At 38.2% G+C, this 15,720-nt stretch overlaps 1 protein-coding gene across 1 annotated transcript; it reads left to right on the top strand.

The window, feature by feature from the left end:
- Nucleotides 1–4,867: 4,867 nt before the first annotated feature.
- LOC119542234 (olfactory receptor 6C2-like) lies at nucleotides 4,868–5,805 on the top strand. Its single transcript, XM_037846824.1, is given in 2 exon segments — nucleotides 4,868–5,171; nucleotides 5,174–5,805. Coding segments are annotated over 2 exon segments (936 nt in total).
- Nucleotides 5,806–15,720: the final 9,915 nt, after the last annotated feature.

Genomic DNA, 15,720 nt, shown 5'->3' with positions numbered 1-15,720 from the left:
ATTTGAGCCTGGGTTTCTCTTTAGGGGCTGTGTTAAACATACATTTGTCTTCTTTCATAGGCATAGGGCTCTGTAGGTTAGATATTGTGTCTTGAATGATCTTTGGTATATTTTTATCATTCAAAGAATATTCCATTAATTAAAGTTGCCAAATCTATTCACAGAGTTTCATTTGAAATATTTAATATAAGTATAATCAGTAGCAATGTCACATCTTTGATTACTGAGATTGATAAATTGTCCTCTTATTTTTTCCTGATCAGTCTGACAATAGTTTTATCAATGTTATTCATCTTCTCTGAGACTCAGCTTTTGATTTCACTAATACTCTCACTTATTTTTCTTTTATTTCATTGATTTTTCCTTTGCTATTATATCCTTTATTTTATTTAGTTTGTAGTTTCATTTCCCTTATTTTTCTGTTTACTTAGGTTGGATGATTGGCAATTGATTTGGGATGTTCTTTTTCTTGAGAGGATCTTTGGTTCTATAAACTTCCCTTGCAATACTGATGTAGCTGCATTCCGCAAGTTTTTATATTATCATTTTTCCTAATTTCAAAGATAATGTTTCCATTTTAAATCTTCATTGACTTTTGTATTATACAGAACTATATTACTTACTTTTCAAAAATATGCGGTGGAGGGGTTTCTATTTATTTTTCTATCATGTATTCCAAATTTAATTACATTTTAGTCAGGAAACATGCTTTGTATCACTCAATGCATTTTAATTCACTGAGATTTGCTTTCTAGTCCAGAGTATGCTCTATCGTGGTATATGCTCTGTGTGCATTTGAAAAGAATATGATTCTGCTGTTTGGTAACGAGAGTGTTCTGTAGCATCAATTAAGTGAAGTTGGTTGAATGTGTTTTTCAAGTCTTCAACACCTGTACTGATATCCCTTCCACTTGTTCTTTTACTTTTTGAGAACAGGATGGTGAAATATCTTACTGCGATTGTAGATTTGTCTATTTTTCCTTGCACTTTTATCCATGCTTGCTTCATTCTTTTTGCAACACGGATATGAAGAATATAAACATTAGGGGATTTTTGTCCTCTTAAGAAATTGACTATTTCATCATTATGAGGTAACCCTCTTTATCCCTAGAATGCTTCTTTGCTCTGATATATTTTTGTCTGAACTTAGCATGGCCACTCCAGCTTTCTTTGATTAGTCTTAGCATGATTTTTTAATCCTTTTTTAAATGCATTTCTGCCTTTATACATAAAGCGAGTTTTTTGTAGCAGCAGTCTTAATTTTTAACAAAAATAACAATCCCTGAATTTTAATGGAGTCATTTGGACCTTTTTCTATTTGTTCTTTCTGTTCTACACACCCATTTCCCCCTATTTTTCCTTTTTTTCAGCCTTCATTTGTATTAAGTATATTATAAGCTTCTATTTTCTCCCTTTATAGAACACTCCCACCACCAACAGAAGGGTAAATACATTTTTCAAATGCTCATAGATCATTTGAAAGATAAACCAGATTCTGGATAGTGCTTTAACCCATATGTTGATTTATTTTCTGATTAATTTCAGATGTGTGTGTGCATGTGCGTGTGTGTAATCTTATCACATACTACCTGTAAGAAATTTCTTACCACTTCAAATATAATATGATGACATTACCACAGTGTACTTTCTTTTCCCATTTGTGCTGATAATATCAACTACATATGTTTACATACATAATGCTTTTTATTATTTTTAATTTTAGTCAATTAACTTTGGAAGATAATTTTTAAGAATATGTATTATACATCTAGACTCTTATTTAACTTTTTTAATGCCCTTCATTCATATGTGTAGATTAAAATTTTAATCTCATTTTATTCCCTTTTGCATGAAGAACTCTTTTTACTATTTCTTTAACATTGATCTGTTGGTAATAAGTTCATTGAATTTATGTTGATATAAGAAAGAAAGTATTTCTTCTTCATTTGTTAAAGTTATTTTTGCTGAGAATAAAATTCTAGTTGATTGTTTTAGGTTTTTGGTTCAATACATTAAAGATATTCCATTGTCTTCTGGCTTTCACCACTTCAGATAAGAATTCTGATATCATTTATATCCATTTCCTTCTTTAAATGATTATTTTTTTCACAGCCTGATTATAAGATTTCAGTTTATAACAAGTATTCTACAATTTGCTAATGGTGTGGCTTTGTACAGAGGACTTCATATTTCTTGTGATATTGGTTTGTAGAGCTGCTTGATAAAAGTGCTTTATATTTTTCAATTAGCTTCTAGAATTTAAAACTATCGTTCCTTCATCTAGTTGTCTCTCTTCAATCTTCTCCTTGGTGACTCCAGTCACACATATATTGGAATCCTTAGAATTTTCCCAGAGTATACTGATTCTCCAATTTTTTGTCTTTCGTTTTTCTCTTTTTATTTTGGGTAGTTTCTACTGCTCTTTCTACACAGTCACCAGTCTTTCCTTCTGCAGTGTTTAAATTGCTCTTACTCTCATACTATGTAGTTTTCATCTCAGAAATTTGTTTTAACATCTCTAACAATTTCATTTAGCTCTTTTTATCTGCTATATCTCTTCTTAATATGCTCATATTTCCTCTACCTTCTGAGTGTGTGGAATACAGTTATTAAAATGGATTTAAAGTATTTGTCTACTATTTCTTTCATCTATTTCTTTTCTGGGTCTGTTGTTATATATTGTATGTTTCATTATTATGGGTGGTAATTTCCAGTTTCTTTTCATATCTGGTAATTTTCTATTGGATTTCAGACATTTTAAATTATTATGTGCTAGATATTTTTTGTTTTATAGTATTCTCTATTGTTTTCTGGGATACATTTAAGTTCTTTGAAACAGTTTGATTTTTTTGAGGCTTGTCTTTTGCCTGTATTAGGTGGAACCAGAAAAGGTGATTTCAGTCTAGGGATAATTTTGCTACACTGCTGAAGCAATTACCTTCTGTGTATTCTACTGAATTCCCTTGAATTACAAGGTTTTCTACTCAAACTGGTGGAAAAAGGAATTTTCCAAGCCCTATTTCTTCTGCAAGAATTGTTCTTTCTGGTATTTCAGAGCATTCCTTTTCCCAGCCTCAATTGTTTCCTCACAGGCATTCAATGATCAGTACTCACTTGAAGACTTGAGGATCCCCCTTTGAAGATCTCCAGGGCTCACCATTCTCACTGTCTGCCACCACCACCCCTCTTCTGTAGCTCTCTTCTTTTTGGTACTCTGCCTTGTGACCTGTAGCTGCCTTGGCTTTCCCAAACTCACACTTTGTCTTTTCAGCTCTGGAAGACCACTAGTATTCTCCTGGGCACTACTTCACTGGGCTGCAGGCTGGAAACTCTCTCTAGTCAGTGAACTGGGTTACTGAAAATTTTACCTTACTTGCTTCCCTCCCTCAGAGATACCTTACCTTTACTGCCTGATGTTCAATACCTAAAATCTATTGCTTAATATTTCCTTTACTTTAGAAAAAAAAAGGTTTCAGGAGTGAGAAGAAATTCAGATATTCTGACTCTACCTTGACTGGACATGGAAGACCCTCTGTCAATATTTCTTTAAATATTGCATCTTCTTTCATTCTTTGTCTCTTCTTTCAGTACTCCATTACATATTTGTTTGAATTTTTAGTGCATCCCATACATTTTTAGTCTGGATGCTTAATTTTGGGGGATGTTTAATTTTGATTTACCTGTCAGTTCCTTTATTTTTCTTCAGCTGTGTCTAATCTGCTCTTTTACTTACTAAATTTGTAATTTTGTGTTTGGTATATTTTTAGTTTGAAAGTTACATTTGATTTTTGTTTGTAGTTTCTGTGGAAAATCTTAGTTTTATATAACATGATTAAAATATTTATTTGTGTTATTGTAATGTGTCTGAAGACGTCAATATATGCATTTTCTGTCGGTCTCTTTTATCTTTGTGTTTATGTTAGTTTTCAGTCATGAAGTCATATGTCCTCCAAAGGTTAACAATTTTTGTTTTTTTGTGTGTCACCCTGGTTATTGCATATGGAAAAATTGTAGGGATAATTTGAATCACTTGATGAAAATTTCCTCTTCACAATGGCACTTTCTTTTGCTCAGAGAGACACTTAGGCCATATTATTTAAAGACAGTCAGACAGTGAACTAATTATAATAGAGCTTTAGTATTTATGAGAGATGGTATAATTCCAGTCTATCATAACTCCTAAAATTTAGTCCTTAGAAGTCTCAATTTAAAGGGCATGATATCTCCCCAGTACCATCTTCCTTTGTAGACCATGAAATACAACTCTATTTTCTTTGTTTTCCAAAACCCATGAGAATGTCAGAGGCTATATTAAACCCTTGTGATGAAAAATAGCAAATATCTCAATGAAAAATATGTTGTCAAGTATCATGTGTATACTTGGTTGCTGAACCCACAACAGCCTTGTTGCATTTTAATGCTTTCAATTAAATCAGTTTCTATTATTTCCTTGCTACTTTTTGTTGTTTTGCTTTTTCCATATTTTCAAGTTGCTTTCTAAATGAGGGTTAGATAGGACTTTTTATAGTAGTAATCTTCATGATATTTAAAGCATCAAAAAAAAAGTTTTAAATGTGATAATTAAATTTTGTTGCAGAAGGAAGAATATGCTTTATAAGCCAAAGATAAAACATTTGACAGCTGCTGTGCATTCTTGAGAATGAGAAAGAACTAAAAGCCTCAAAATTCTTCTCAGTGGAATCCATTTAAAATAAAATTACCAATCACTGAACCCATAACAAATAAGAGGAAGGGGTCATTTGACATTTTTCCTTTCTGGTACATTAAATATTTTCTGACAACTAAGAAGAGTTTAGATACTTTATCTCTGAATTCTTGTCTGACACCAAAGACACCAAAGACAGTAATGAAAAATCACACAGCAATAACCACATTCATCTTGTTGGGACTTACAGATGACCCACAGCTGCAAGTTCTGGTTTTCACCTTTTTATTTCTCACCTACATGCTGAGTATAACTGGAAACCTGGCCATTATCATTCTTACCTTCACAGATTCCCATCTTAAAACACCTATGTATTTTTTTCTCTGTAATTTCTCTTTCTTGGAAATCTCCTTCACAACAGTCTGCATTCCCAGATTCCTGTACAGCATATCAACTGGGAACAATACCATTTCTTATAATTCTTGTGCCAGTCAAATATTTTTGGGGGGTTCTTCGGGGCCACAGAGTTTTTTCTCTTGGCCACCATGTCCTATGACTGCTATGTGGCCATCTGCAAACCCCTTCACTACATGACCATCATGAGCAACAAAGTCTGTACCATCTTTGTTCTCAGCTGCTGGATCTCTGGGTTCATGATCGTCACCACACCCCTTAGTATGGGCCTCCAGCTGGAATTCTGTGATGCCAACACCATTGATCATTTCAGCCGTGATGCATCCCCTCTTTTTAAGATCTCATGCTCAGATACATGGTTCATAGAGCAGACTGTTACTACTTGTGCAGTGTTGACATTCATTATCACACTAATTATTGTGATTCTTTCTTACATGTATATCATCAAGACACTATTAAGATTCCCCTCTGCTCAGCAAAGGAAAAAAGCTTTTTCCACATGTTCTTCTCACATGATTGTTGTTTCCATCACCTATGGCAGCTGCATCTTCATCTATATCAAACCTTCGGCCAAAGAAGAAGTGGACCTCAATAAATGGTTATCTGTGCTCAGTACATCAGTTGCCCCTTTGTTGAACCCTTTCATTTATACCTTGAGGAATAAGCAAGTGAAAGAAGCTTTTAGTGACACAGTGAAAAGAATTGCATTTATCTTACAAAAGTAAGAGCATGCTGAATTTGAGCAACCAAATGAAAACGAATGAATAGTTCCTTAACATTTCTTCTGGAAGTTTTAACTAGTTCACTCAGGTTAACCTTTTCATGGTCCTTTGAATCTTGATTTCTGAATTTACTCTGATGAAGTAATTCCATTCCTTCTCCTCTTTAATCTCAATCAGAATTCTTTCTGTCATTAAGAGAAGATAACAATAGACTTCCAGCAAATAAAACCTTCCCACACCTTTCACTCAGCTTTTCCAAAACTATTCCAAAGAGAAATTTTATAAATTGATTTATAACTCCTGGGAAATTCTTGGAACAAGAGTTTTTCTAAACTTCTTCAACTTAAACTTGTGAAAAATGCTGAAAGAAACATTTGAAATACATGAAGAAATACTTCATTGTTCTTTTAAGTTATTAGTAAGACAAACTTTAACATAAAGAAACACAAAATAGTTGTATCATGTACAATTAAAACTAAAGGATGGAATCTGAAAACAATTATGACATTAAAATGATATAATCATAGGGGCAAGATGGCAGCATAGAGAGGTGTGTAATTTAGTTAGTCCACTAAAGCAAGTAGTAAATAACCAGGAACAACTAGTAAGTAGTCTGGAACTACTGTTGGGGGACATCCGTGACTAGTCACACATTGTACACCAACCTGGAAGGGGTGGAGCAGCTGAGATTGCAGCACAGAATTTTAAAGTAAAGCTCCTCAAACTGCAGAGCTGGTGCCCCTCCCCCACCAACATGGCAGGCTGAGTTGCAAAACTTCACTGTGGGAGAAAGAAGCAGTTCCTGCTGGAGCAAGGGAATGTAGCTCAGCCAAGCTCCAGTTGAAGATTTAATTAACAAATTTGGACTGCTGAATACAAGCTACAGGCACAGATAAACCTGGAGCAAGCAGGAAATGAATTTGAGGTGAGGTTCCTCCTAGCAGAGAGGAGGCAGGGCTGATGGAAAACAAAAAATAAGTAGATGAAAACAGAGGTTTTTGGTGATGGCTGAACTCAGAATACTGGAAAATGGCTGTGTCCCAAGAAAGGGTCACAGAGAACCTGGTACCAACTCTGCTCAACTGGTGAAACTGGGGGTGGGTGGGTAGTGGCAGGGGCTAGGGACTGGCTCTGAAAAGGGGCTTTCTCTGTTTTTCCTTTTTTTTTCTCTGATTCAAAGTAGCTCATTAGAGAAAGCCTCAGGCAATTTCAATTGTCAGGGCTCACCAAGGCAAGGATGGAGTTAACAGAGTCAGAGAGACAAAGGAGGAATTCAGGTATAGAAGATAACTCTCTAAAGGTGCATCTTCCCTAAGAAAAGGGGGGCAGAGCCCAGCTCTAGTGGCTGCACTCCCTCAGAGAATTCAGATCCCAGGGCATAGGGGGAAAAAAAATCAAACAAAAAAACTGAAACAATTTAAGCTTGGCTTCTGACACCCTTGGCCTCTGGCCAGGACAGGTCTGCTGAGAATTAAAGGGACCACACCTCTTTACACCTGTGTGGACCTGCAGGCTGACAAGCACCACCTGCTGGGCAGAATAGGAAATGTACAGAGTCTAGAGACCTCACAGGAAAGACTGACAACCTGCGGAATTTCATCCTCAGGGAAAGATGATACTGATTACACCTTCCTCTTGGGCCCATCTGGTCTGGGAAAATCTGATTCGGGGAATCAAGGAAAAAAGATGCCTAGACAACAAAAAATTATAAGTCACATTAGGAAAAATGAAGATATGGCCCAGTCAAAGGAGCAAGCTTACACTTCAACTGAATTTAAACAACTAATTATTAATCAAACAAATCTCCTAAATCAATCCAAAAATCAAATCAGTGAGTTGAGGGAAGATATGGAAAAATAGATGAAGGATATAAAGAAGACATTGGATGAACATAAGGAAGAACTTGAAAGTTTGCAAAAACAATTGGCAGAATTTATGGGAATGTAAGGCACAATAAAAGGATGAAAAACACAATGAAGACATACAACAGCAGATTTGAAGAGGCAGAAGAAAATATTTATGAACTGGAGGACAGGATGTCTGAAATCCTACACTCGAAACAACAGATAGGGAAAAGAATGGAAAAATATGAGCAGCATCTTAGGGAACTGCAACATGAAGTGCATGAATGTACATGTCATGGGTGTCCCAGTAGGAGAATAGAAAGGAAAAGGGGCAGAAACAATAATGGAGAAAATAATCACTGAAAATTTCCCATCTCTTACGAAAGACAGAAAATTACAGATACAAGAAGTACAGCAAACCCCAAACAGAATAGATCTGAATAGACCTATGCCAAGGTACTTAATAATCACATTATCAGATGTCAAAGATGAAGAGAGAATTTTGAAAGCAGCAAGAGAAAAGTAATCCATCACATACAAGGGAAGCTCAGTAAGAGTATGTGTGGATTTCTCAGTAGAAACCATGGAGGCAAGAAGGCAGTGGTATTGATATGTTTAAGATACTGAAAGAGAAGAAAGGTGACAACCAAGAAGTCTACATCCAGCAAAGCTGTCCTTCAAAAATGAGGGAGAGTTTATAATATTCTTAGACAAACAGACACTGAGAGAGTTTGTGAATAAGATACCTGCTCTGCAGGGAATGCTAGGGTGAGAACTACAGACAGATAGGAAAAACAGGAGAGAGAGGTTTCGAGCACAAGTTTGGGTGATGGTAGCACAACAATGTAAGTACACTGAACAAAGATGACTGTGAGTATGGTTGAAAGAAGAAGGTTAGGGGCATGTGAGATACCAGAAGGAAAGATAGAAGATAAAGACTGGGACTGTATAACTTAGTGAAACCTAGAGCAGTCAATGATTGTGATTAAATGTACAAATATGTTTCTAAATGAAGGAGAACAAATTAATGTAAACTTTGCAAGGTGTTAAAAATGGGGTGGTACTGGGGAAAAATACAATGATGCTAACTAGAGTTTATAGTTAACAGTAACATTGTAACATGTTACCACTAATTGTAACAAAGACAAAGCTAAATGTCTATAAGAGGGGAATATAAGGGAAGGGTATGGGATTCTTGGTGTTGGTGTTATCTGAATTTTTTCCTTTTTACTTGTTTTGCCTCTTCCTCTTTCTTTGTGGAAGAAATGGAAATGTCCTTATATAGATAGAGGTGGTGAATGCACAACTATGTGATTATAGAGGGAACCATTGATTGTTTACTTAGGATGGAATGTACGGTGTGTGGTGTGAAGACATAAGATGGAATGTATGGTGTATGGTGTGAAGCCAAGTAAACAAATAGATACAAGTGCTGGAGGAAGATGTGGAGAAAGGGATGTAACTAATCACTGTTGACTGGGAAATAGAATGGTACCACCTATCTGGACAGCGGTGTGATGGTTCCACAGAAAGCTAAGCATGGGAATGCCATATGGTCCTGCACCTTGGTTATTGGGTATACACATGGAAGAAGTGAAAAGAGAGACAAGAGTGGACATTTGCACAGTGGGGTTTATGGTGTCAGTATTCACAATTTGCAGTGGATATAGGTGACCTAAGGGTACATCGACTGATGAACGGAATGGTGAACTGTGGTGTATGCATACAATGGAATATTGAGCTGCTATAAGGAGAAGTGAAGTTATGAGGTGAATGAACATGGAGGACAGCATATTGAGTGAAATAAACCAGAAATGAAAAGAAAAACATTATAATGCCTCACCAATATGGACTAAATAAAATGTGAAGATGCGGAGAATTGAGTGTGAGAGCATAGGTTATCAGGGAAGGCTTATTGTAAAGGTTCCTAGATTGTAAGCTCTTAGAGCAGTAACATCTATTCCCGAGTTGTGATGGTTATTTCTAAATTCTGTGATGCTGAGCTCTTTGTTTATAACCTGGTTGGTCTCTGGAACTTTGGGTATCTGTGTGATACCTGAGAGCCAGAGACTGGTGGCTTTAGGTGTCAGCATTACTTCATATAGCAAACATTAAAGAGTCTGAAAAAAGATATAAGACTTCAACAAGAGATATGAACAAAATGGATTCGGTTAGGACTAAGGTAAATCAGACTGAAGGGTAAAGGATGATACTGATGGTGTTTTTAAAACTTCAACTTCTGTGTGAGACCAAAGGAAGAGAAGTTTGTTAGGTGCAAAATCTATATTTTTGTAATACATTATATAATTTGACTTTATTAGTCAGTTTTTTTCAAACAACATAATTACATGAAACATTAAATAGAGAGTGAAATCTGATTGCACAGAATAGTGTGAAACCCCAATACATTCCAGAGTAATTTTGGCCAAGAATAAAAATGCATTTGCAAAGCCCCCTTGAGAGACTGGGGGGAAACGTGGAAATATTAAACTTACCCACCTGGGGAATATATGATATTCTCACAAGCACTGGGGACTACCAATTTAGAAAGCCAAGCCCTCAATCTTGGGTCTTGCCCTTATGTAGTTTGTTACTGCAAAGGAGAGGCTAAACCTACTTAAAATTGTGCCTAAGAGTCACCCCCAGAGAACTTCTTTTGTTGCTCATATGTGGCCTCTCTCTCTAAGCCAACTCTGCAGGTAAACTCCCTGCCATCCTCCCTACGTGGGACATGACTCCCAGAGGTGTAAATCTCCCTGGCAACATGGGACATGACTCACAGGGATGAGCTTGTCCCTGGCATTGTGGGATTGAGAAAGCTTCCTTGGACCAAAAGGGGTAGAGAAATGAAACAAAAGAAAGTTTCAGTGGCTGAGAGATGTCAAATAGATTTGAGAGACTGTTCTGGAGGTTATTCTTATATATTATATAGATATCCCTTTTGAGTTTTTAATGTGTTGGAGTAGCTAGGAGGATACACCTTAGACTGTTGAACTGCAACCCAGTAGCCTTGGTTCTTGAAGATGATGGTATAACCATATAGCTTACACTGTGTGACCATTTGATTGTGAAAACTTTGTGACTCCCATTCCTTTATACAGAGTATGGATGGAGAAATAGAAAAATGAGGGCAAAAAGTAGATGAATAATAGGAAGTTATGGGGGTCATGGTATGTTTTGGGTGTTCCTTTTTACTTTAACTTTTATTCTTGTTCTTTTTTGTGTGTTGTAATGAAAATATTCAAAAATTGATTGTGGTGATAAATGTATAACTATATAATGGTACTGTGAACAATTGATTGTATACTGTGGATGATTGTATGATATGTGAATATATCTCAATAAAATTGAATTTAAAAAAATAGATCTGAGCCCAAGTCAAAAAAAAAAAAGAGAAAAAGAAAAGATATAATCAATTCACAATCTTCAGAAGATCTTTTTTTAAGAAATAAGAGGAAAATTTAGACCATAGTTGCTTGACAATGGCATGACCATGCTCATACCTGCATGTACACACACATATGCCAAAAAGTAAAACAAGAATAAAAATAAGAGGACTTTTATTACTAGCTCTATCAGTTACCTGGATGAGCCCGTGCTGTCTGCCTTAAATAATCATAAAAGTGAATAAGCTATTTGAGGACACTATTGACAAAATGCAGCTCAAAACTGCAGTTCTCCAGAGAAGTAAATTCAGTAATTGACCCCACAATCAGAACTTTCTCAGTCCATGCTGAGAACTGCAGACTAAGCTTAGCAAGATTGTTTCTCTGAGCTGAAGTGGCAAAGATCAGAATTTAGGGCAGCCGAAGTGGTAATATCTGCAGCCGAGTGCTACTGAGAGGACGGATGTGGGCAGAGGGCAGCTGCGTGGGGAGTCCCCAGGGGCCTTTGGCTGAGGGATTGAATGAACACATGTAGGGCAAGACTAGGCAAGACTTTCCAGAGTGGCTACTACAAAGCTGAAAGCTGAGCAGAGATACTAAATGTCAAGCAGTCTGTGGGGGCACAACCAGAGTGGAGAGACTTTGTCAATACTTCTTCAAAGCCACAGGTTTCTAGCTGAAACACCAGAAAGGCTTTTAAGAGTACCTCCGGGGTACAGACCAGTTCTTAGTGCAGAACTCAGCAAACTAAGGCCTAAGGACAACATCTATCTGTCAACCTGTTTTGTTTTGTTTTTGTGAATAAAGTTTTATTGGAATATTCATTCATTTATATTTTCTCTGTGGCTGCTTTAAATGTCAGGATTCAGTAGTTTAACAGGCCTCATGCCCTGAAAAGCCAAAAATATTTACTCTCTGGCCTTTACAGAAAATGTCTGCCCACCTCTGGTGTAGAATTTGCTTTTCCATTCTTACAATTTTATATCATTTGTGGTCGAAATAATGGGATGTCGATTGCCATGCAGTCACATTGTCTTTACCCACCTGAGAAGTCACCAGGGGGTGACTCTTGAACTTTTGGGCCAGCTAAAAAAGAATTCAAATGTAGTCTTTCCCTCCCTAGTCTCTCCTTTGCCCCTGAAAGCAAATCAAAACAGATTTAAAAAAGAAGAGACTTTGGAGGACCTATTTATTCTGTCTACTTAAGTCTCACACTAGCTAAACTACATCAGTGTTTTATAAAAAATGGAGAACTCATCCATTTTGCCATTTGCAAGAAAATTGTCTTCAACCCCCAAATTCCTATAAATCATGATTCCCACCTTCACCCATCCCTGGAAACAATAGACCTAGTTGTACATGTGCAATTCAAAACCAAGCCACAGGAGTGTACCACCTAAGGCCACTGAATTTTTGGTAAGACCCCCTGTATGATCTGCCCACCATTTCTTTGGCTAAGGTCTTTTACAAGCCATAAATGTAAGGCCCTGTCCCTGATACTTGGCTAGTGTCTCTCAAGTGCTGTTTGGCTGAGGCATCCCAAGTGCAGTCTGCCATACATTTGCATAAAAATAGCCACTCATTTTTGGATAAGGCTACCATAAACTGAAGGAACCTTCCAAGGTGAAAATTCTTTGAGACTATTTCTTCTTAAATCCTGCTGAAAAATTCAACTGTTTTCTTAAAGAGAGTGCATTCACTAACCCTTGTATTAGATCTTTTCTCATGGGTCCTATAAAAATTATATATATATATATATATATATATATATATATATATTTGGCCTAGGAAGTTAAAATGGACATTAGAACTTTGTTTTTCAAAATTAAAATAAAATTCAAGTTCAGTCCTTCGTGGAGCCCATGGGGCCACATTGCCTCCCGGCTCAGCGCACGCCCAGGGCCACTGCCCCCTAAGCTGCTGCCAAGGTCGCTGTCACCCTGGGGAAGCTGCTGCCTTGAGTGAGTGGCCACTGGAGGCAGTGGGGCCAGAATAGGGCAGGAGCGCCGCGCTAATAGGTTTATGTAGCAGGTGTGATGGTGTCAGTGGCAGGAGAATCAGAGGAACCATGCACGAGTACAGAGTGGTAGGGTAGGCACATCTACCCTGTCAGGGAATTTTGTAACAGTACCTTCATGAGAAGCAGGACCCCACCATGGAGAACTTCTACCGCAAGGAAACCGAGGTAGACTCCTCATGGTCAGTGCTGGAGATACTCGAGGAGGAGGCATCAAGCAGTTCACGTCCACACAGGACCAATTATTCATCAGGAACTGCCAGGGTTTCATCCTATTCACAGCTGCCTCAGCCAGCACAGCTTCCAGGACTTCAGGCCCATGTGGGATCATCAGGGATGATAAGAGTGAAACAATATGAGAAGTGTGACTGTCAACTTAGTTGGGAACAAAGTAGACCCGGAAAATGAAAAAGAAGAATCATCCAATGAAGGCTTGCTGAAGAATGGGGCTGCCTTTTATGGAGACTTCTACTGGGAATAAAACATGGTGGACCAATTTTTTGCAGAAAATTAGAGGCAAGTGAATAACACCGAGCAGCTTGACAAAAATGATCCATGCCATTTGTGCAGGTTTGAATATATTATGTCCCCCCAAAAGTCATATTCTCTAATGCAATCTTGTGGTGGCAGGCTGATTAGTCTGTTGATTAGGGTGGAAATGTTTGATTAAATTATCTCCATGGAGATGTGAGCCCCACCCATTCAGGGTGGGTCTTAATTAAATCACTAGAGTCCTGTAAGAGAGCTCACAGACAGAAGGAGATAAGAGCAGCTGGGAGAGACTTTTGGAGAGATGCTTGGAGACGTTTGAAGATGCTAGCCCAGAGATATTTTGGAGAAAGCCATTTTGAAACCAGAAACCCAAAGCAAAGGATCGGCAGACACCAGCCACATGCCTTCCCAGCTAACAGGTTTTCCAGACTCTGTTGGCCATTCTTCAGTGAAGGTATCGTCTTGTTGATGCCATGGTTTGGACACTTTTATGGCCTTAGAACTGTAAATTTGTAACTTAATAAATCCCGTTTATAGAAGACAAATCAATTTCTAGTATTTTGCACAATGGCACTGCTCTGCATGTAACACACAGTAGCATTTAAACATGGTTATCATGGAGACAATTTGCCCAAAACAGGCAAAACCAATCTCGTCTACTTTACTGTGGACTTTGCAAGAGGTGGAGTGTGTATCCACAGTGAAACAGAACCCTTATTCTGAATTGAGCAGTGATTGTCAACTGATACCTCTGAGTAATAATTGGGTTCAGCAACTACAGTTCTTGTAGAGGGCAATTAAGGTAGCATGCATGAAGTCCACCTTCAGCTATGCCGGAGATGTGCATTTTGCCAGCAATTGCAACTCAAGCACATTACAGGAATACCTTATAATCCCCAAGGCCAAGGAATAGTAGAACGAGCACATCGCACCCTAAAAAATGCCCTGTGCTGTCTAGCTGACAGCACTCTCAATCTCACAAAACAACGCCCTCGAGATCTTTTACATCATGCTCTTTTTGTTCTTAATTTCCTAACTCTGGATGATGAAGGACACTCTGCAGCTGATAGACACTGGCATCCCAAAACACAAACGCAGCAAGCCACCATTATGTGGCGCGACCCCTCAACATCAAAATGGAATGGACCTGACCCCGTTATCATCTGGGGACGAGGTTCTGCTTGCATATATGACCAAGAAAAAGAGGGTCCTCGCTGGCTTCCAGAAAGACTAATTAGACATGTTAATCCTCCACTGTCAAAACAAGCCCCAAAATCCCCCCTTCCCTTTAACAATAACCTTTCCAGGGAACAAACCCCTCCCTGAGAAAAAATTTCTCTCCTTTTTTCTCTTCCAGCACGTCGCCAACTTTGCTGTAGCCTGCCCAGAACACGCCCAACCTATGTGCAGCCGGCAACCAAAAAAGGCCCAACTTACAGGTGTTGCTGGCCTAAGCACCGGAGCCGCCTTTATTATCCTCCACAACCAAGGCCTCTCCCACCTAAGAGCTGCTATAGACGAAGATTTGGCCCGCATTGAAACCTCCATCACCCATCTTGAAAAATCCCTTACGTCCCTATCGGAGGTTGTTCTCCAAAACAGGAGAGGTTTGGATCTGCTTTTCCTTAAGCAGGGAGGGCTTTGTGCTGCACTAGGTGAAGAATGTTGCTTTTACGCTGACCATTCTGGCATAGTTAAGGATTCCATGACCAAACTTAGGGAGGGAATTGAAAACCGCAAACGTGAGCGAGAAACCCAAGGAGGTACCTCCTGGGGGCTCAATGGAATTCTCCCTTACCTCCTCCCTATATTAGGCCCCTTTATAACCATACTCCTTATAATATCTTTTGCACCTTGGGCCATAAAAAGAATAATACAGCTAGTTAAGGACCAAGTTGATTCTGCCCTAGGCAAGCCTATTCAAGTGCATTATCACCGGCTTCACCTCACTGACCAAGGTGTGGATCCAGAAAATCTGCCTGCTACCCACCCTTTCGGGTAAGAAAGCCCCCTCCTACGGGAGCAGCATATAACTCGAAAGTATGCTTCTAGCTTATGCTATGATTGGTACCGCTGGGTGCGAGGCAAAGCACTGCAAAGGAGAGTCAAAGCAACTAAAGGCCATTTTCGAGCTCGTTGAGAAGTATGCCTCATTAGCATAGGGGTTTGCTCTGCAAAA

The sequence above is a fragment of the Choloepus didactylus genome, chromosome 8, assembly GCF_015220235.1.
Source record: "Choloepus didactylus isolate mChoDid1 chromosome 8, mChoDid1.pri, whole genome shotgun sequence".
Classification (NCBI taxonomy): Eukaryota; Metazoa; Chordata; class Mammalia; order Pilosa; family Megalonychidae; genus Choloepus; species Choloepus didactylus.
The sequence above is the reverse complement of the archived record's forward strand: the minus strand, read 5'-3'. Positions and strand labels throughout refer to the sequence as shown.